The following is a 22,291-nucleotide window of genomic DNA, read 5'->3' as shown; positions in this document are numbered from 1 at the left end:
AGACCTAATAATTGAATTGAGCTAAATTCTAGACTATAAATAACAATAACTTGTTTTTTAACTTTATGAAATGCAAATAGATGCCTAAAAAGCACTATAATTAAAACTGACATAACTCTTTGTAGAAAATTCTAATTCATCCATGGCTAAACAATCTTGAAAGATTATATTATGAACTTGAAAACAAGGTAGGATATGCTCATTTTTCCTTGTAATAAAGAGACAAAATTCAAAACTGACCATGGGCTGATAGCAAACAATCTGGAAACATCCTTCACTTGTTATTCTAACTCAAATTCAAGTAACTCAACTCCATTTAAACCAGTAGATGACACTTTTGTGCCATTAATAGACCACATTATCCCTTATATTTAATATTTTCATAGAGTATCTTATTCTAACAATACTAAATTTTAATTAAATATTAGTTTCTACTTTTTATTGTTCAAAGTTAATTAAAATTAAAAAATATATATAAAAATCAAGGTTTTAAAAATGTAAACTACTTTATTATATATATATATATATATATTATATATATATTTGAAATAAATGTTTTATTGGTGAATAATATAAGTCCAAAAAAAAAAAAACAACAAAAAAATTTAGAATGAGCAATAAAATGTTGAAGAAATTAAATTTGGTGATAAGTAATGATTAAAAAAGGGGAGATTAGGATATGTTAATTATGAAAAGGAATATTTTCCACTTTTAGCTCCTTTTGTTTCTATATATAAGTAATAAAAGTAGATTATAGAGAGGATTAACAAACTATAAAATGAGAATAAATCCACCATATAATATAAAATTTTTAATTTTTTTCTTAAAAAATAACTCATTTTACATTAAAAGCTAAAAACTATCATATAAGTGGAAAGTATATTAGATGTCAAATATACTGCAAATTGTTTCTATGAAAGAAAAGGCAGCATAAGTTTTTAAATGAACTTTTAGGGTAGTGTAGGAATTATAATAAAGAAAAAAAAAATACTTGGAAAGAAAATTTTCAAAATTAAACTTATGTTTTTTTATATTATTATTAAATCCGATGCAGTAAATTAAATTTAAAAACTCTTAACCAGAATTTACATTTTCTAAAATTATATTATATTATTTTTTATATTTTTAAAAAATTACTTTTAAAATCAGTATATTAAAATTATTTAAAATATATTAAATTTTAATAAAAAAAATTTAACTTTTTTTAAAAACGTGATATAACGCGTTTCCAAAACTCACGCGACACACACTGAACACTCTTCATTTTATCTGACACACTCTTTCACTGATTCATCTTTCTTCTCACTCGTTGCCCACCACACAAAATGAAGGAACCACACACACACCCACACATGGCTATGCTATGTCGGTAGGAGAAATTTCCAGCTTACATCATATGTCACGTGGCTTTGGGTGTATGGTTGTTTTTTTTGAAATATTTTTTATTTTAAAATATATTAAAATAATTATTTTTATTTTTTAAAAATTATTTTGATATCAGTATATTAAATTAAAGTAATCTGAAAAATATTAATTTAAAATAAAATTTTTTATTATTTTTTAAAAAACTTTAAAAATACAATACCAAACACACCACCAGCCACCTGGAGGTAAGATATTTTCTGCTGCAGTTATGGCTAGATATTTCTACATGATCCAAAGATGGTAGGCGGTGAGAAAATTCTGGATTGATCTTCAATAGATTTCACACCTAAGATGATCAAAGCAAGCTTTCCTTTGTAACCTAATTGGAATTTACATTTTAGAGCAAGTGTCTGTGTGTGTTTGGTGTCGAGTTTGGAACAACGTTTAATCATTTTAAAAATATATTTTACTGAAAAAAATATTAAAAAAATATTTTTTTATATTTTTTTATAATTGTTATGTGTTGATGTTATAAATATATAAAAAAAACTTTAAACAGTTATTACTTTAATTATACCACATAAAAGTGGTTAACAATCTATGAATGTGTTAAAAAGACTTTTTTTTTTATTTTTTTTTTATACTTTACAGCTTAGGTTTGGTTTTTATAAAGATATATTATATGATTGATATAAGTACTAGAATTTTATTTAGATATCAATTATAAGTTTAATATATATTCAATTTGAACATGCATACTATAATCTATATATATATATAATTTTTTTTTCATGATTACAAGATGTAATACTTAAATTATAAACTAAACATGTTTTTTTCTCAATCATGTCATAAGATTTGGACAACATTGTATGTATAAAGTGTTGGTGTTTTGGGCTCAAGATTTTGGATCCCTCGATCATGATTCTTTCTTAATTGAATCTGTTAAAAAATAACAGAAAGAATTTTTTATTATTTTTTTTAACAAACAAAGAAAATTAGCACATGAATTATTCACAACCCCCCTGGTCAAAGGCCCCCATAATCTCAACCTCAAAACAGATATTATTCCAAGCAGTCTGCAGCTTGACACGTGGCATAGTACGTGTCCAGCGATGGACTGGTTTAAACCAGTATAAATCATGGCTGCTATGGCATTCCTCTACTACCAAGAGTTCTCATTTTTCAAGCATTTGAGCTTTCGATTTATTTGAGTTCTTCCAAATCTCTTGCAAGAAATCAGAAACCAAAGATGACTGACAATACCCAGAAGATGAGCTTCCAAGCTGGTGAGGCCAAGGGCCAAACTCAGGTCAGCCTGTGAATTTGTTTATTTCTTCCTTTTTATTTATGAATCTGCTTGATTTTGCTCTTCTAATACATGAAGGCATGGATTTTGTTTGTTTCAGGAGAAGGCCAGTAACTTGGTGGACAAAGCTGGTAATGCTGCTCAATCTGCAAAGGAATCAGTGACAGGGGTATTCAAATACTCTCCTTCAATCTCATTTCTATGTTTTGTTCTTAAGAGAATTCATCCTCACCTCTACAGTAGCTTGTGCTCAAGAACACAATGATATTTCTCTTCCAATACATGATAAGGCATGGATTTTGTTTGTTTCAGGAGAAGACCAGCCCTACCATGATGGACAAAGCTGGTAATGCTGCTCAATATGCAAAGGAGTCAGTGCAAGGGGTATTCAAATACTCTCCTTCAATCTCATTTTCTGTGTTTTATTTTTGAGAGAATTCATCCTCACCACTACAGTAGCTTGTGCTCAAGAATACAATGGACAAATGTATAATTTACTTATGATACCTGTTCTTGGTGTAGGCTGGTCAACAGGTGATGTCTACGGCACAGGCAGCTGTTGAAGGAGTGAAGAATGCAACTGGCATGAAAAAATGAAGTAGCTGAATGAAGCAGTCCAATAATTGTCTATAGCAATTTAGAAATTAAATGCTATGTTCATCTATTGTTTTGTTTCTGTCATTTCCTTTAGTATAAAGAAGAGAGCTCTCTCTGTAGCTCTCTCGTGATCGATGTTTGCAGGCAGATTTTGCCCTAATTAGTGAAATTTTACTTCAGTTTCGTACTTGTTTAAGGATCTTTTGTCTCGGTTTATGAGAGCACAACATTCCTTCATCTTCATGGCATCCTGCATGTCCAGATGGTCCTCTATATCTATACTTTGCTATTAATTCACTCCTTGAATATTTGGTGTTTATGAATCTGACAAGTCTTAAGTCCCTGAAGTATGAGTTCAAGAGCAACTTAGAATTCCATAACATTGCTCCACTTACATTGCGATCATCACTCTTAATTAATCTTAATCCATTGCTATTATTATGAAGAAACAAAATTAGCTGAAGTAAACAAAAAGAGGAAAAATACAAACACCTAATTAATATATCTCATTTTACATTAAAAGCTAAAAACTATCTTATAAGTGAAAAGTATATTAGATGTCAAATATACTGCAAATTGTTTCTATGAAAGAAAAGGCAGCATAAGTTTTTAAATGAGCTTTTAGGGTAGTACTGTAGGAATTATAATAAAGAAAAAAAAATACTTTGAAATAAAATTTTCAAAATTGAACTTATGTTTTTTTAGATTATTATTAAATCCGATCCCAGTAAATTAAATTTAAAAACTCTTTTAACTAGAATTTATATTTTTTAAAATTATATTTTATTTAATAATACAATAAAAAACAATTGTAAAATCATTTATTAACCTAATATCGAATATTTTATAAATTGCAATCAATATTTTCCAAAAAGAAAATCTATTATGGACCTTAAAAGCAAATCTTAAATCAAACATTCAAACAAAATCTCAAAATCTCAGTATTTTATATATAATTAAAAAAATATTGAAAGAAAGTGATAAACAAATCTTAAAAAAATGAAGTTTTATATTAATTATTCATTGGTTTTTTTCTTTATTCCATAACCATTAATGTTTTTTATTTTTTACATTGTTTTTTCGATAAATGTTTTTGAAAATTTTAGTTAGAAAAATAAAAAGACTTTGTTGAACATGAATTTTGAGCAACGACTTTGAAGCTAACTAATTTATACGTCTTTTAACTGGGTGATTGTGAGTACAGTTATAATTATTTTTTAAAGGATTTTTTATATTAAAATAATATATTTTTTTTTATTTTAAAAAATTATTTTTGAAATTTATATATTAAAATTATTTAAAAAATATATAAAAAATTAAATTTTAATAAAAAGAATTTAAAGTTTTTTGAAAAAGCGAGATAACGCGTTTCCAAAAGCTCACGCGACACACACTGAACACTCTCTTCATTATTATCTCTCTTTTTTCTGACACTCTTTCACTTATTCATCTTTCTTCTCACTCGTTGCCCACCTGAAGGAACCACCCACACACCCACACGTGGCTATGCTATGTCGGTAGGAGAAATTTCCAGCTTACATCATATGTCACGTGTCTTTGGGTGTATGGTAGTTTTTTTAAAATGTTTTTTATTTTAAAATATATTAAAATAATTTTTATTTTATTTTTTAAAATTATTTTAATATCAGTATATCAAAAATAATCTGAAAAATATTAATTTAAAATAAAAAATATTTTATTATTTTTTTAAATACTTCTAAAACGTAATACTAAACACAACACCAGCCACATGTAGCTAAGATATTTTTTGGTGGAGTTATGGATAGATATTTCTACATGATCCGTAGATGGTAGGCGGTGAGAAAATTCTGGATTGATCTTCAATAGATTTCACACCTAAGATGATCAAACCAAGCTTTCGTTTGTAACCTAATTGGGATTTACATTTTAGAGCAAGTGTCTGTGTGTGTTTGGTGTCGAGTTTGGAACAACGGTTTTTTATCCATTTTAAAAAGACTTGAAAAAAATATTAAATTAATATTTTTTTGTTTATTTTATAATTTTTATATGTTTATGTTACAAATAAAATTGGTTAACAAGCTATGAATGTGTTAAAAAAAAACAAAAAAAAAAACATTTTGGCAAACAAACAAAGATCATAAAAAGACTCGTTTTTTGACTTTTTTTATATACTTTAGAGCTTAAGTTCAGTTTTTAAAAAGATATATTATATGATTAATATACATACTAGAATTTTATTTAGATATCAATTATAAGTTTAATATATATTCAATTTGAACATGCATGCTAGAATCTATATATATATATATATATATAATTTTTTTTTTTATCATGATTACAAGATGTAATATTTAAATTACTAAACATGCTTTTTCTCAATCATGTCATAAGATTTGGACAATATTGTATGTATATAATATGTTTTTTCTCAATCATGTCATAAGATTTGGACAGTATTGTATGTATGTAATTTTGGTGTCTTGGGCTCAAGATTTTGGATCCCTCAATCATGATAATTGAATCTGTTAAGAAATAACCGAAAGAATTTTTTATTATTTTTTTAACAAACAAAGAAAATTAGCACATTAATTATTCACAACCCCCCTGGTGAAAGGCCCCCATAATCTCAACCACAAAACAGATATTATTCCAAGCAATCGTAGCTTGACACGTGGAATAGTACGTGTCCAGCGATGGACTGGTTTAAACCAGTATAAATCATGGCTGCTATGGCATTCCTTTACTACCAAGAGTTTTCATTTTTCAAGCATTTGAGCTTTCGATTTATTTGAATTCTTCCAAATCTCTCACAAGAAATCAGAAACCAAAGATGACTGACAATACCCAGAAGATGAGCTTCCAAGCTGGCGAGGCCAAGGGCCGAGCTGAGGTCAGCCTTTGAATTTTGTTTGTTTCTTCCTTTTTATTTATGAATCTGCTTGATTTTGCTCTTCTAATACATGAGAAGGCATGTATTTTGTTTGTTTCAGGAGAAGGCCAGTAACTTGGTGGACAAAGCTGGTAATGCTGCTCAATCTGCAAAGGAATCAGTGCTAGGGGTATTCAAATACTCTCCTTCAATCTCATTTCTATGTTTTTTTTTTAGAGAATTCATCCTCACCTCTACAGTAGCTTGTGCTCAAGAACACAATGATATTTCTCTTCCAATACATGATAAGGCATGGATTTTGTTTGTTTCAGGAGAAGACCAGTCCTACCATGATGGAGAAAGCTGGTAATGCTGCTCAATATGCAAAGGAGTCAGTGCAAGGGGTATTCAAATACTTTCCTTCAATCTCATTTTCTGTGTTTTATTTTTCCAGAGAATTCATCCTCACCACTACAGTAGCTTGTGCTCAAGAAAATAACGAACAGATGTGTAATTTAATTATGATACTTGTTCTTGGTGTAGGCTGGTCAACAGGTGATGTCTACGGCACAGGGAGCTGTTGAAGGAGTGAAGAAGGCAACTGGCATGAACAAATGAATTAACTGAATGGAGCAATTTAGAAATTGAATGCAATGTTCATCTATTGTTGTGTTTCTGTCATTTCCTTTTGTATGAAGAAGAGATCTTTCTCTGTAGCTCTCTCGTGATGTTTGCAGGCAGATATTGCCCTAATTACTGAAATTTACTTTCAGTTTCTTTATTGTTTAAAGATCTTCTGCCTCGGTTTATGAGATCCCAACATTTCTTCATCTTCTTGTCCAGATGGCCCTGTATATATATGTATATATATATATATTTATGTACTTTGCTCTTAATTCACTGCTAAATTTATTTGATTAGAGCTAACGTTTTGTCTTCACACATTACAAATTCACAGTCAGACGTAAGAAGGTGTATCTATGTTCATAAAAAATGCTTGAGATTGTGGCCTTAAGATGCTTTCTCTGACAAGTTTCTTAACAAACTAGTCTTTTATGAGAAGTTGCTACTTCGGATAATTATATCTTTAGATTATTTAATTTTTTTCAAACATGTTTTTATTTTCTAATCACCAAATTAAATCAATTTTGATGTGAACTTTAGTATTTTAACGAAATTATAATTTTTATGTGTTGGAAGAAAAATTAGATTTTCCTAATAGGATGGATGTGCTTGAAAGAAGAAGACAAATTATGTTCCACATATTAATTTTGTTACATAAAAAATATATCGGGAGTTTACAAAACAAAGATTAAAGTCTAAAAAAATATTAATTAATATTATTTTTTCATGGTTTGTTTTTCTATCAAGGAATCTTTCCTTTTTTATGTTTTAATATTAATATGGTACTTTTTTTGTAAATGTTTTCTTTGTTTTTTTATAATAGAAAATATAATATAACTAATTTTTGTTGTTGTGATAAAAAAGATAAATAAAATATACAAGTTTGTATGACTTCCAAAGAAAAATAGGAAAACGTATAATATATATTTGTAATCTAGTCAAAAGTTAAATAATAATAATAATGAAGTAGATATGTGGCCAATAATAGCTCACATCCGTACCTTTGTCATCAATGAACAACGGACAGTCCTTAGCCTTTATCTGGTTTCTGACAACTCCAGTCACCTCCGTAATAATCATTCCGACATACTGTGTTTAGTGGGACCTAGTACGTAAAAATAAAAAAAGAGACGTGTTAAAAAAGAACTCTATTCTTGAGAATAAAATAAATAAATTATAAATAGGTTTTATATCAGAACGCATTCATCATAATAAAATAGCATCGTACATTTCAGCAACTAAATTAAATAATAAATTTCTAAAGACTTTGTCAAACCTACCAAAGACTAGAACTTTCAATAAACATTAAATAAAACACTTAACTTTTAACACTCTTTATTAAACTGAAATCTACATATATCAGTTTAAAAGGAAAATCAATCCTCTGTAAAATTCTCGTTCACTTTAGAACATGAACAAACTCCAAGTAGATAATGTAATTTAACAAATATAGCAAATTTGAGAGACTTGGCCTGTATATCTATAATTTGGTCTTCACTTCGATGATAAACTAGTTTGATTGTTCCATCATTACTGAGATCTCTTAAAATAATAATATTTAACATTGATATGGTTGTCTTTCGTTTACTAGATTCTTGAAGTAACCTTAATTTGCTAGAATTGTAGTTCTTCAAGAATTCTTGTTAACTAGATAGCTTGACAAGCACAAGCTGTGGCAACAATAAATTCAGACAATTTGTTAATAAGATGACAATTTGTTGCTTCTTAAAAGACCATGAAACAATACTTGTGCCCAACATAAAACATAACTCGACATAACCCGAAGTGCTTCTTTTATCAGTTTGATCTCCTGAATAATCATTGTTAAAGAACCCAAACAACTACTTTTCGCCCTTCTTGTAGAACAACCCAAAATCTTTAGTTCCTTGCAAGTAACGAGGGATCCTCTTGGCTCCAAACAAATACAAATCTGTTGGATTCTCCACATACTTACTAATTAAGCTCACAAAATACATTATGTCTAGTCTTGTTGTAGTTAAATACATCAAACTGCCAACAATTTGCTTGTAAAATGTGTTATCCACCTTCTTTCCTTTCATGATCTTTGTTTAGCTTCAAGCCAAATTTAGTTGGAGTGCTAATAGAATTGCAATCCCTTATTTGAAACTTGTCCAAAATATCTTACACGTACTTATTTTGAGAAATAAATATCCCATTAGCGGATTGCACTACTTCTATACCAAAAAAGTAATGCATCATACCAAGGTCAAACATTTCAAATTCAATCATTATATATTTCTTGAATTCCTTACACATAACAACATCATTTCCAGTAAATATAAGATCGTCTATATATAAGTAAACAATGAGCAGTTTCCCTTTATCTTCAATTTTAACAAATAATGTGTGCTCATATGGACATTTGTGAAAGCCTTCTTTCAAAAAATAAGTATCAATGTGATTATACCAAGCTCGTGAAGCTTGTTTTAATCCATAAAGAGCTTTATTTATTCTATAAACTTTATGCTCATTTATGATCTTAATATGACCAAAAGGTTGTTCTACAAATACTTGTTCTTCCAAGTTTTAATGCAAGAATGTTGATTTGACATCCAATTGGAAAATAGGCCACAAGTTCTACGCCGCCAATCTGAATGTATCATGTCTTCCAACTGGAGCAAAAACTTCTATATAATCGATCATATATTCTTGTTTATATCCCTTAGCTATCAAACGTGCCTTATATTTATTAACTTTACCATGTTATTTTAGTTTTGTTTTGAAAACCCACTTTAAACCAATGGTTTTATGTGCTTTCGGAATATCAGTCAGCTCCCAATTGTCATTTCTTTCAATGGCATCAATTTCATCATCCATCGCCTTCCTTTATTTTGCTTCTTTGATAGCATTTTCAAAGGTTGTAGGATTACAATCTGAAAATAAAGCAAAGTGAGTGATTGGATCTTCAATTCGAGTTACCTTATAGTCTTCCCTCTATGCAGGCCTTTTTCGAATACGAGGAAGAGATCGAGCTACTATAATAGACTTTTTTTTTTTTTTTTGCTCTGATACACCATTTTATTATGGTGTATAACCAGCTATGAGTTCCCTTTGAATGCCATGATCCATACAAAAAACTTCAAATTCGGTTGAGCAATATTCTCCACCATAATTGTTCGAAGGGTCTTAATAATCTCTCATGTTTCATTCTCCACATGAGCCTTAAAGCTTTAAAATAAACATAGAGCTTCTGATTTTTGCTGTAAAAAATAAACCCAAGTTTTTTGAGTAAAAGCATCAATGAAGGTAATTAAATATCTTTTACCTCCATTAAAAGATGGATTTGTTTTTCAGCAAAATACATTTGCTCTCCTTTGCTTTGTCTTTAGGTAGCCTAGCATAACACTTAGAATGATAATGTTCAAATTTATGACATTTGAAACACTCTACCTTAGATTTGTCAAAGTGTTGAACCTATCCTCTATCTCTGCCTTGATATTGATCATCACCAGCCTTAAAGTATTGTATGTTGCCATCTTTATTACCTCTACCTCCCTTTTCTTTACCTTTACCTCTTCCTCTAAAATTTGAGAACCGAGTAAAGGTAAAAGCCTTTAAAGCTTGCTCGTTTGTATTTGAACTTCAATTCATCTTTTGTTCATTGACTAAAAAGAGCTTTACAGTTCATCAAGAAAGAGTGTATTTATGTCTTTTGATTCTTCAATCAAACATACAACATAATCATATTTTGTTGCTAAATAATGCAATATCTTTTCAACAATAACACCATCATCCATCTTCTCACCATGAAAATCACATTTTGTTGCTTATCTCCATAATTATGGCACAATAGTTGGTGACATATTCCCCAACCTTCATATGTAGGGTCTCAAAATCTCGTCTCAATGGAATCTCATATATCCTTGGAAGTTTATTTGCTAAGAATTGTTTCCAAGATGAGACGATTAATAGCATGACAAAGATAATTTTTTGCCTTTATATATTTAAGCTTTCTCTTTTCCGACTATGTTTTCTGGGTATCTGTCAAGACTGTAGTTGTTGCTAATTCTTCAATTCCAGATTCAATAATTGACCAATATTCTTTTGATCAAAGAAAGTTTCCTATTAGCATACTCTAACGGTTATAATGACCATTAAGATATGGGATTACTGCCTGCACAAAATTTGAATCTGAGTACATCGTTTTTTGCAAGAAATAAATATGAGGAGAAAAGAGCTACTGCTATTTAAACTATTTTGGAGACTCACTATTTGAGAACTTTTTCTCTTTTGCTTTTGTCTCACTAACCTGGCTATGATACCACTATTACTAAATAATGAAAAATAACAAAAGAGACTTGTTAAAAGAGAAAGCTCTGTTCTTGACAATGAAAAAAAGAAGAAAAAGGACCTATTAATAGACTTTACATTAGAACGCACTCACCACAATTCCTCTAAATAATATCACAAACAAGACACTTTCTCAGCCACTAAATCAAATAACAAATTCCTAAAGACTCGGTCAAACCTACCAATGACTAGAACTTCCAATAAACATAACTTCTATGATACATGAATTAAATAAAAAATTAAATAAAAAAAGTATTAGAGAAATTTTTTAAAATTATTATTAAATTTGATCAAGTAAATCAAACTTAAATTTTTTTAACTGATTTTATATTTTTTTTAAATTATATTTTATTTTAATAATATAATAAAAAATAATCATAAAATCAATACTCAATCTATTATCAGGATATTTTATAAAACAAGCATTATTTTCTAAATAAAAAATCCATTATAGTTTTGAAAACAAATTTTAAATGGAACATTCAAATAAAATCTCGGTAATTTTTATATAATTAAAAAATATTAAAAAATTTAATAAACAAATCTAAAAAAAATCAAGTTTATGCTAATTAAATATTCAAGAAGTTTTTGCATATTAGTCTCATAAACTAAATTTTTTTTTTTTCTCACTTGTCTAATAAAATTTGGACAACACTTACATGTATGAAAATGTTGGTTTCTATTAAAAGTTGGGTTCAAGATTTTGGATTCTTTAATTTTTTTAATTGAATTATTTATTTATTTTGTCAAACAAACAAAGAAAGTTAGCACATGAATTATTCACAAAATTCACAACCCACCTGGTCAAAGGCCCCCAAAATCTCAACCTCAATAACAGAAGATATTCCAAGCAATCTATAGCTTGACACGTGGCATTGCACGTGTCCAGCAATGGACTGGTTTTAATCAGTATATATTATGGCTGCCATCGCATTCCTTTATTACCAAGAGTTTTGTTTTTTCAAGAATCTGAGAATTTATTTGAGTTCTTCCAAATCTTCTAAAGAAATCAGAAACCAAAGATGGCTGACAATACCCAGAAGATGAGCTTCCAAGCTGGTGAGGCCAAGGGCCAAGTTCAGGTCAGCCTATGAATTATTTTTATTTCTTCCTTTTAATTCATGAATCTGCTTGATTTTTCTGTTCTAATACATGAGAAGGCATGGATTTTGTTCGTTTCAGGAGAAGGCCAGTACCTTGATGGACAAAGCTGGTAATGCTGCCCAATCTGCAAAGGAATCAGTGCAAGGGGTATTCAAATACTCTCCTTCAATCTCATTTCTATGTTTTTTTTCAAGAGAATTCATCCTCACCTCCACAGTAGCTTGTGCTCAAGAATACAATGATATTTCTCTTCCAATACATGATAAGGAATGGATTTTGTTTGTTTCAGGAGACGACCAGTCCTACCATGATGGACAAAGCTGGTAATGCCGCTCAATATGCAAAGGAATCAGTGCAAGGGGTATTCAAATACTCTCCTTCAATCTCATTTTCTGTGTTTTTACCCCCAGAGAATTCATCCTCACCACTACAGTAGCTTGTGCTCAAGAAAATAACGAACAGATGTGTAATTTAATTATGATACCTGTTCTTGGTGTAGGCTGGTGAACAGGTGATGTCTACGGCACAGGCAGCTGTTGAAGGAGTGAAGAATGCAACTGGCATGAACAAATGAAGTAGCTGAATGGAGCAGTCCAATAATTGTCTATAGCAATTTAGAAATTAAATGCAATGTTCATCTATTGTTTTGTTTCTGTAATTTCCTTTCGTATAAAGAAGAGAGCTCTCTCTGTAGCTCTCTCGTGATCGATGTTTGCAGGCAGATTTTGCCTTAATTAGTGAAATTTTACTTCATTTTCGTACTTGTTTAAAGATCTTCTGTCTCAGTTTATGAGAGTACAACATTCCTTCATCTTCATGGCATCCTGCATATCCAGATGGCCCTCTATATCTATACTTTGCTATTAATTCACTGCTAAATATATTTGATTATTTAGACCAACAATCCGTCTGTAATTATTTTATCAGCACAGTCATGAAGCATATCACCAACATGAGAATTGTATGTAATTTCATTATTGAGTTAATAGTTGCAGTGGTATTAATTTGTAGTAATTCTTTTTCAATTCTTTATAATATACTAACGAGCTTATTATGTCAGTGAGCTAACAATTACAGTGACATTTGCAGTAATTTTTTTTCAACTCTCTAGAATATACTGATAGACTGATTTTATTGGTAAGTTAACAATACCATTGACATTTACTATAATTGTTTTTTTCAATTCACTGGAATATACTGACGAAATAAGTTCTTCAGTAACCCCATCAATAATAATTTAAAAATATTTTTTAAAAATCTACTAAACTGAAATATAAAAATAGTTAAAAAATTAAATTAATATAAAATTCAAATATTTAAAAATAGATTATAATAATATAAAAATCAAATATTTATTATAAGATTAAACATTTATACATTCAAATACAATAAAATTATAATAAAGACGGTGTTGGAGAAGGAGAAGGGTAGTTGTCGTTAAGACCATGGGGACAATAAAGGGGTGCACATGAATCACATATATGTGATCTCATCTTCATTACCAATCGGCAGAGTTTTTCATAATCCGCAAAGATTCGTTCATATTTTTCATGGAAATGGATTATGTTCATGTACTCCTTGATTTAACAAGGCTGTGAACTCCAAAGATTAAGTGCTCGAGATCGATTGAGAGCATCTAACGGTTGACACAATATAGCTCGTCCGCAAGTTCTTGGTCATAGTGTTAGAGAGTCCGCACACCCAATTTTCATCGAGTGCACCAGATGATCTTACCTTCAACCATAAATCTAAATCAATATCTGGATTGGTAGAAGAATCGTCCATGTATCTCTCTTTTAACCGGCTGTTATATGTCTCATGGAAATAAAAAATAAATTCATCAAATTCAAGTAAATAATAATTTAAGAAAAAAAGGGTTGAAAACAAACATACCACAAAGTGTTGAGCTTGGTTATCTATGAACTGTTGCATTTCATTTTGGCGGTCATCACTTCACACGTGTGTTTCTACAAAAAGCTTAATTGGGCTTGGCTCATGTCCAAGAACTGTAGCCTACAAAATAAAAATATTGTCAGTTAAATATATTTATAAGAAACAACCAATAAAAAAATGGATGCAATTAAAAAAAAATTTAATGTCCTCTTCGCATGTGAAAATGAACGGAACGGAGCCGCCGGTATACGTGATAACATAACCGTAAATTTTTCAGCTCCAGTTCCCAACACTGAGCTGTGAATGTTGCGTGATACACGCAGACATCACATGACATCACATGCTGAAAGTATTCCGCCCATATAATCTCTAATATATATGGTGGTCTAAAATTCATCCAAACTGCCATGTCATTCAAGAGTATTTGATTTAAAAATATGAAAAATAAACAATCATAAAATCAATCATCAACCTAATATCAAGATATTTTATAAATTGAAAGCACTATTTTCCAAAAAACAATCCATTATTATCTTAAAAGCAAATTTTAAATGAAACATTCAAATAAAATCTCGGTATTTTTATCAACAAATCTAAAAAAAATAAAGTTTATGTTAATTAAATATTCAAGAGTGTTTGTTCAAATTAGTCACATAAACTAATCATGATCCTTTCTTAAACGAATGTCTTGAAAAAAAACCGAAAGAATTTTTTTTTTTTAAAATTAAAAAACAAACAAAGAAAGAAAGTTAGCACATGAATTATTCACAAAATTCACAACCCCCCTGGTCAAAGGCCCCCAAAATCTCAACCTCAATAACGGATGTTATTTCAAGCAATCTATAGCTTGACAAGTGGCATTGCATGTCTAGCAATGGACTGGTTTTAATCAGTATAAATTATGGCTGCCATGGCATTCCTTTACCACCAAGAGTTTTGTTTTTTCAAGCATCTGAGAATTTATTCGAGTTCTTCCAAATCTTTTAAAGAAATCAGAAACCAAAGATGGCTGACAATACCCAGAAGATGAGCTTCCAAGCTGGTGAGGCCAAGGGCCAAGTTCAGGTCAGCCTATGACTTATTTGTATTTCTTCCTTTTTATTGATGAATGTTCATGCATGATATTTCTCTTCCAATACAATGATATATACATGATAAGGTATGGATTTTGTTTGTTTCAGGAGAAGGCCAGTACCTTGGTGGACAAAGCTGGTAATGCTGCTCAATCTGCAAAGGAATCAGTGCAAGGGGTATTCAAATACTCTCCTTCAATCTCATTTCTATGTTTTTTTTCCCAGAGAATTCATCCTCACCTCCACAGTAGCTTGTGCTCAAGAACACAATGATATCTCTCTTCCAATACATGATAAGGCATGGATTTTGTTTGTTTCAGGAGAAGACCAGTCCTACCATGATGGACAAAGCTGGTAATGCTGCTCAATATGCAAAGGAATCAGTGCAAGGGGTATTCAAATACTTTCCTTCAATCTCATTTTCTGTGTTTTATTTTTGAGAGAATTCATCCTCACCACTACAGTAGCTTGTGCTCAAGAATACAATGAACAAATGTATAATTTACTTATGATACTTGTTCTTGGTGTAGGCCGGTGAACAGGTGATGTCTACGGCACAGGCAGCTGTTGAAGGAGTGAAGAATGCAACTGGAATGAACAAATGAAGTAGCTGAATGGATCAGTCCAATAATTGTCTATAGCAATTTAGAAATTGAATGCAATGTTCATCTGTTGTTTTGTTTCTGCCATTTCCTTTCGTATAAAGAAGAGAGCTCTCTCTGTAGCTCTCTCGTGATCGATGTTTGCAGGCAGATGTTGCCTTAATTAGTGAAATTTTACTTCATTTTCGTACTTGTTTAAAGATCTTTTGTCTCGGTTTATGAGAGCACAACATTCCTTCATCTTCATGGGATCCTGCATGTCCAGATGGCCCTATATATCTGTACTTTGCTATTAATTCACTGCTAATTGTATTTGATTATTAGACTTAACGTTTTTCCTTCCCGCATTACAATTCACAGGCAGAAGTAAGAAGGTGAATCCATGTTCATAAAAAAAATGCTTGAGATTCTGGCAATAAGATGCTCAAGGAAGGCAAGCGGCATTTCTCTAACAAATTACTTAACTAGCTAGTTTTTTATGCAACGTTGCTTCGGATAATTATATCAGTTACAATTTTTTTTAACATAAGAAACAAGGGGCAGCGAAAGAGAGAAGCCTTTTTCGAGAGGGGGATGGAAAGGATGGCTAGATCCGAGAATGAGGGAAGCCAGAAAGGAGGAGCTGTTTTTTTATAGAGGACTTGAGAGGGTGCGGCGGAGTCGATGAAAAAAAAAGGAGCAGTTTCTGAGATGAGGTGGAGAAGGTTGGTAGATTCAGGAACAGGGAGGTGGCGAGAAGGGAGGGGCTGTTTCAGGGAGAGGAGTTGAGAAGGGTGGCTACATTCGTGAAGAAAGTGGCCTCTCTCTCCTTTTTAAAATACACTGCGACAGTTGAGAGGAGTCGTTGCAGTCGTTCATATTTTTTATTAATTGAGATGGGTCTACGTTATTGTATGCCATGGTTGATTAAGTGCTCTGGATTAATGGTAAGCATTCAATGATTGAAATATTAAAGGTTGTTTATAAGTTTTTGGTTATAGTGTTAGAGAGTTTGTATAACCGATTTTTATCACAATCTTACATTCAATCAAAAATTTGGATCGATATCTGGATGGGTAGAAGAATTGTCCATATATTTCTTTTTTAATCGGCTGTTATATGTCTCCTAAAAATAAACAATAAATTCATCAAATTCAAGTAAATAATAACTAAAACTTTTTTATTGAAAACCAACATAACACAAAGCGTTGAGCTTGGCTATCTATGAACTATTGTATTTTTTTTTTGGTGGCCATCACTTCACACATGCGTTTCCACATAAAACTCCATTGCGTTTGGCTCATGTCTAAGAACTGTTGTCTGCAAGATAAAAATATTGTCAGTTAAATATATTTTATAAAAAACAACAAATTAAAAAATGGATGCAAATTAAAAAAAAATCTTACTATCCTCTTCGCATTTAAAATAAACAGAACGGAACCGCCGGTGTGCGTGATAATAAAACCGTTAATTTGTCAGCTTCGGTTCCCGGCATCAAATTGTGACCATCGTGTGATATGCATGGACATCACATGTTGAATGTGTTCCGCCCATAAAGTCTCGAAGATGTATAGCGACCTGAAATCCTTCCAAACCGTCATGTCATTCTAGCCTGGTAGATCACTTTCTTTCACATATTTTTTGGATTTCTTTTGCACCTCGTACCAAAAATCACACAACTCATATAATACAAACAAATTATCTATAAGTAAATGACAAATAAAATTTTAATATTTTGAATAAAAAATTATCTTGATTTCGATGTTATGTAATTGCAACGTAATTCTTCCAAACCCTTCTCGCAACATTATCATTAACTATATCCAATTCAAATTTTTCCTTGCAATAAACATTTATTGTCGCACCCCAAAAAAAATCCTGGCGCGCGGCATCGGCTGGCGATTTTCGTTGTTTGTTGCGTTTGCTTTGAATTCGTTCGTGGGAGTCGCCACCTAGTAATTTATTGAGGGCTACTAGGAAACCTGATGTACTGGTCTTGTCAGAGATCATGGGTAAGGGACTGGTTGTGGTTAGGGAAGGTATTAGCACCCCTAACACACCCTACCTGAGATAAGCTGCTTCGTGTTCTGATGTGATTTGAAAATTTAAAATATTAATTAAATTCTTAGGCTTGAATAAATCAGTTATTAAATCCCCGAATATATGTAGAAACTTGTCCTCATATTTTCATGGAAAATACAACTTGATTTTATTTGTCCTTGAGATATTTAACCATATTTGAATTAACAAATAATTCTTTTTGTCCTTTTTTAATTTTTATAATTCAATAACATATAATAAAAAATACAACCACACACATTCATATTTCACTATTTTATTTTTTTTTGTTTCTTTTTTTTTCTTTTTCTTTTCTTGTCTTTTCTTTCCATAATACAAATACAAATACAAATTCAAAACTAAATAAGAATTACATCAAACAAAAATTACATTAAAATTACAATAACAGCCCTAAAACAATATGGAATTCACAGGAACACCTTTTGCACCACTGAAACAGTGCTGGGCGAGCATTTTCAGGGCAACTGAACGCTGGTGGCAGCGTCTTCCCACGCGCCACCCTGTCACTGGCGGGCAGCGTGGGTTCACGCGCCGCATGAGAAATTCTGGGCAGCGTGAGGGGCTGTAATGGCTTCCTCTCCTCTTCCTTTCTCTCGCCGGAGGTGACCTGCAATAACAGAAAATGCACAACACAGTCGATTTTAGTTTTTTAGATCTGTTCAAGTTCTCTTCAGATCTGTCCCGTGCGGGTCTTTTGAATCTGCCTCGCTGCAGATCGGTCATCTCCTTCCTCTCCTCCGTTTCAGGTGGCCAGCAGTGAAGAGGGAAACGACTGAGAAGGGGGCGTTGCCGCTGGGACTGTTCGGCCGCTGCTGTGGTCGTCGCTGGGTTCTTCAGTTGCGGGGAGATCGGGTGCTGCTGTGGAGGAGCTGCTGCTGTTGGAGGATGGCGTTGATGGTCCGGAGGAGGAGGTGACGCTGCTGAGAGGGGGGAGGGTCTGGTGCTGGTCGGCGATGGACTGGAAGAAAAGAAGTGAGTTGCGGTGGAGGCAGATGTGGAAGGTCCAGCGGTGGTGGCTCCGGCGTGCTGGGGAGAGTCTGAGCTGGCTGTGAAAGATGAGAAGAAAAAAAATCGGGTGAAGGCTGCCTTGGAGAACTGGTTCGGTGCTGGGAGAAGGAAGATGGACGGCTGGTTTCGGGTTCGGTGAGGAAGGGGAAAATCAGTTGTGGCTGGTTGAAGGAGAAGAAGAGAATGGTTCCGGTGTTGAAAGGAAAACAAAACAAAGCAGAGGATAGGGGGGGTTGGTTCGGTTGTCTTTGGGTGAGAACCAGAAAGAAAAAAAAAAACAAAAAAATTCAAAATGGTGGGGGGCTGGCCAGCGGCTTCAACGGGGAAAGAAGAAAAAAAAAATCAAAATGGAGGCTTGTTCACAGCCGGTCAAAAAATCAAAACCAGGGGGGGGCTGCCTTGGTTTTCTGATGGTGGCTGCCCGGGAGAAAAAAAATACATTCACCAGTGGGGAAGGGCTTTATTTGGGGTGAGCGGCTGCCTTGGCTTCTCTTGGTGTTGATGAGAGGTAGATGAAAAAATCCCAAAGGGATTGGGGCTTGTTGGGTGTCTCCCCCCCTCCTGCGGATCTTTCCCAAAAAATGGCTCCCATCTCCCTCCTTTTACAAAGCTGGAGATGAGAAGAAATAGAAGCTTTCATCATGAGGAGGGCCACCATTGTCGGCCATTGTCGGCGGGAAACAAAGAAAAGAGGACCATGGGTGGGGTTGAGCTGCTCATTTTCAGCCCGAAAGAGAGGGGTTAAATAATAATGGTCTTGGGCTAGGGGCAACAAACTAGTTTTCGGGTGAAGAGAGAAAAAAAAAATTCTTAGGTTGCCCCTTCTTCCATAATTCAAAATTCCCTATACATAGGCAAAAATATTTGTTTCGGCCTTAAAATTGTGTCCCTTAATTTTCTTTTTTTTTGTAAAATTTGATTTTTCTTATTTTTTTGTATTTTTGAAAACGAGCAATATCAACGTCGACTCGATGAGGAAAATCAATGATTTTAAAAACGACGCGTGAAAAGTCGAACGCGTTTTGAAAATCCTTTGAAAATTAAATTCTTTTTAGACGACGTTGAAAATTGCTAAAATGACGAAAATATATTAAAAAAAACATATTTTTTGGATTTTCTTTGTTTTTCTCTATTTTTTGGATTTTTTTGAAAATATATAAAAAACATGGGTCAAAAATTGGGTAGCAACAGATGCCCCTCTTTACAATGCTTACGAAGCGAAATCCTCAAAATTTTTGCATAGTAAGCTTTGTAAAGAAAACCAAAAAGGAAAATGATTTTATTATCTTGGGCGACCTGCCCACCACATACTCACCCTAGTCTATTTTCACGGGCGACCGACCACACTCTCCCAATAAGTCTATTTTCACGGGCGACCTGCCCCAACATTGGGTTTACCTGAGATCCCATCTGGCGACCTCATTCAACTGGAACGAAAATATTGCGTAACTCGGTTAACCTGAATCCCGTCTGGCGATTCCCTTTAACCAAAGCTACATGAGATCCCATCTGGCGACTCATTCAACTGGAACTAAAACTGTGTAACTCGGTTACCTGAAATCCCATCTGGCGATTCCCTTTTAACCAAAGCTACATGAGATCCATCTGGCGACCTCATTCTGGTCTCATTGTACGGGTGACTAACCCTAGAAAAAAGCTGGTCTCATTGTACGGGTGACGAACCCTGGTGCTGCTGGTCTCATTGTACGGGTGACGAACCCTAGTGCTGGTCTCATTGTGCGGGTGACGAACCCTAGAAAAAAGCTGGTCTCATTGTACGGGTGACGAACCCTATGTTGGTCTCATTGTACGGGTGACGAACCCTATGTTGGTCTCATTGTACGGGTGACGAACCCTAGAAAAATGCTGGTCTCATTGTATGGGTGACCGACCCAAGAAAGATGCTGGTCTCATTGTACGGGTGACGAACCCTAGAAAAATGCTGTGAAGTGCGGTCTCATTGTAATGGGTGACCTACCCACGTGGAAAAAATATGAAGTGTGGTCTCATTGTAATGGGTGAACCTACCAGATAGAAGAATGTGAAGTGTGGTCTCCATTGTAATGGGGCGACCTACCAAAAAAATGGAAAAAATATGAAGTGTGGTCTCATTGTAATGGGTGACCTACCCAGATGGAAAAAATATGATTGAAGTGGTCTGTTTGTTGATGGGCGACCTACCCAAATAGAAAGAAATATGAAATGCGATCTCTATTGTAATGGGTGACCTACCCAGATGGAAAAAATGTGGAAAACTGCGGTCTCATTGTCATGGGTGACCTACCCCGGATGGAAAAAAAGAGTATGATGAACGGTCTTATTTATGATGGGCGACCTACCCAGACGGAAAAAATGTGATATGACAAGTGTGAAAAATAGGACTTACCTGGCGAAGTCCTGAGGGGATGACAGAAGAAGGGCTGGAAAACTTGGTGCTTCCTGATAAGTCCCGATCATAGGATTTGAAAACTCGGTGTTTCCTGACTGCAAGGGTTGAAAGCTCGAGGCTTCCCGATTGCAAGGTTGATCTTTTCATTTCTTTGGGATTTTCCTAATAGTAGGGTTCATCCCATCGTCCTTTTATTCCATGATCAAAAACCGATTCTTTATTATCATCACCACCATGCTTCTTTCTTTTTCCACCATCTTGCTGGACCTCCTTAAGGATTTTCCTGTAACAATTCAAAAATATGTGCAAAAATTTTTTTTTTTCTTTTTTTTTTAGGTTAGATGATATGCATGCATCCTTACCTGATTTGAAATATAGGTCCCCCCCTCTTTGATGCTCCATCGTCATAGGGTGCCTTTGTTTTCATTCCAAAGCTTTCCTTGCTCTTTCGATGCATTGGCTCATTCATGTGCAAGCCATCCACTCAGCTGTAAATGTAGTGCCAACCCGAGCTGTCTTCGACAATTACTGCTTGCATCGTTCATCAAGCTTGACCCTGCCCCCCAGTGTGGTACTGCTTGATTCATCATGAAGGATTTTCTCCCTGGCTTCTTCTGAGAATTATCCTCTGATTGATTGTGTGCATCATGCCAATACCCATCAAAAATTGTTAATCAGTCATGAACTTGCCTCTATTTGAAACAGTACTCTTCAAGTACATGTTATCATCAGCCTTCTTGGAACTCATTCAGTCATCCAATCATGCATCTCATAGCTTGCAGTACAAAGGCTCATGGTTGTTGCTCAGTGCTCTTCTCATGGACTCCTTTCACTCTTCTAATTAGATTGTGAAAAGAAATGCCTCGGCCTCATCAATGATGCTACTTCTATCACCCATACTCATGCGGTGGAAGTGCTCATCTGGCTTAAAACAAATTGTCCCACACAATCAGTCTTCGGGGTGGGTGCTTTCTGACATTCATTCAATGCAGTTGCGTGGTACGTCTGTCGATAACCATGTTTCAAAGGATGACAATATGAGATTGTCCTTCCAGTGCAGCATTGTTCCACAGTCAGTCTTGGTGGTGTGCATATGTTCGATGTTCA

The 22,291-nt window shown here is 33.3% G+C and overlaps 3 protein-coding genes across 5 annotated transcripts; all 3 read left to right on the top strand.

The window, feature by feature from the left end:
- The first annotated feature begins 2,516 nt into the window (after positions 1 to 2,516).
- Positions 2,517 to 3,508, top strand: LOC118029777 (uncharacterized). Its single transcript, XM_035033704.2, has 4 exons — positions 2,517 to 2,677; positions 2,775 to 2,843; positions 2,987 to 3,058; positions 3,197 to 3,508. Exons 1-4 carry the CDS (start codon positions 2,618 to 2,620, stop codon positions 3,269 to 3,271), a joined length of 276 nt encoding a protein of 91 aa, XP_034889595.1. The 5' UTR covers positions 2,517 to 2,617; the 3' UTR covers positions 3,272 to 3,508.
- A 2,474-nt stretch (positions 3,509 to 5,982) lies between these two features.
- LOC118029776 (stress-induced protein KIN2-like) lies at positions 5,983 to 15,915 on the top strand. 3 transcript variants are annotated; one of them, XM_035033702.2, is made up of 4 exons: positions 5,983 to 6,143; positions 15,236 to 15,304; positions 15,448 to 15,519; positions 15,658 to 15,915. In XM_035033702.2, exons 1-4 carry the CDS (start codon positions 6,084 to 6,086, stop codon positions 15,730 to 15,732), a joined length of 276 nt encoding a protein of 91 aa, XP_034889593.1. In that variant the 5' UTR covers positions 5,983 to 6,083; the 3' UTR covers positions 15,733 to 15,915. The 3 variants fall into 3 exon arrangements, with proteins under 3 accessions (XP_034889593.1, XP_034889592.1, XP_034889594.1); XM_035033701.2 differs by lacking the exons at positions 15,236 to 15,304; positions 15,448 to 15,519; positions 15,658 to 15,915 and adding exons at positions 6,244 to 6,312; positions 6,455 to 6,526; positions 6,666 to 6,952 and having other exon boundaries at positions 5,984 to 6,143; XM_035033703.2 differs by lacking the exon at positions 5,983 to 6,143 and adding an exon at positions 15,013 to 15,119.
- LOC118029779 (uncharacterized) lies at positions 12,065 to 12,934 on the top strand. The gene is made up of 4 exons (XM_035033705.2): positions 12,065 to 12,139; positions 12,240 to 12,308; positions 12,451 to 12,522; positions 12,661 to 12,934. Exons 1-4 carry the CDS (start codon positions 12,080 to 12,082, stop codon positions 12,733 to 12,735), a joined length of 276 nt encoding a protein of 91 aa, XP_034889596.1. The 5' UTR covers positions 12,065 to 12,079; the 3' UTR covers positions 12,736 to 12,934.
- Positions 15,916 to 22,291: the final 6,376 nt, after the last annotated feature.

This window comes from Populus alba, chromosome 17 (assembly GCF_005239225.2).
Source record: "Populus alba chromosome 17, ASM523922v2, whole genome shotgun sequence".
NCBI lineage: Eukaryota > Viridiplantae > Streptophyta > Magnoliopsida > Malpighiales > Salicaceae > Populus > Populus alba.
Note: the sequence above shows the minus strand (reverse complement) of the source record. Positions and strands in the feature narration are given on the sequence as shown.

What these genes read in the sequence shown, in the direction of transcription:
- LOC118029777 (XM_035033704.2), top strand. Translation starts at nt 2,618, where the DNA reads ATGACTGACAATACCCAGAAGATGAGCTTCCAAGCTGGTGAGGCCAAG. An exon ending in AGGCCAAGGGCCAAACTCAG is followed by an intron (nt 2,678 to 2,774) that starts GTCAGCCTGTGA and finishes TGTTTGTTTCAG; the next exon opens with GAGAAGGCCAGTAACTTGGT. An exon ending in CAAAGGAGTCAGTGCAAGGG is followed by an intron (nt 3,059 to 3,196) that starts GTATTCAAATAC and finishes TTCTTGGTGTAG; the next exon opens with GCTGGTCAACAGGTGATGTC.
- LOC118029776 (XM_035033702.2), top strand. Translation starts at nt 6,084, where the DNA reads ATGACTGACAATACCCAGAAGATGAGCTTCCAAGCTGGCGAGGCCAAG. An exon ending in AGGCCAAGGGCCGAGCTGAG is followed by an intron (nt 6,144 to 15,235) that starts GTCAGCCTTTGA and finishes TGTTTGTTTCAG; the next exon opens with GAGAAGGCCAGTACCTTGGT. An exon ending in CAAAGGAATCAGTGCAAGGG is followed by an intron (nt 15,305 to 15,447) that starts GTATTCAAATAC and finishes TGTTTGTTTCAG; the next exon opens with GAGAAGACCAGTCCTACCAT.
- LOC118029779 (XM_035033705.2), top strand. Translation starts at nt 12,080, where the DNA reads ATGGCTGACAATACCCAGAAGATGAGCTTCCAAGCTGGTGAGGCCAAG. An exon ending in AGGCCAAGGGCCAAGTTCAG is followed by an intron (nt 12,140 to 12,239) that starts GTCAGCCTATGA and finishes TGTTCGTTTCAG; the next exon opens with GAGAAGGCCAGTACCTTGAT. An exon ending in CAAAGGAATCAGTGCAAGGG is followed by an intron (nt 12,523 to 12,660) that starts GTATTCAAATAC and finishes TTCTTGGTGTAG; the next exon opens with GCTGGTGAACAGGTGATGTC.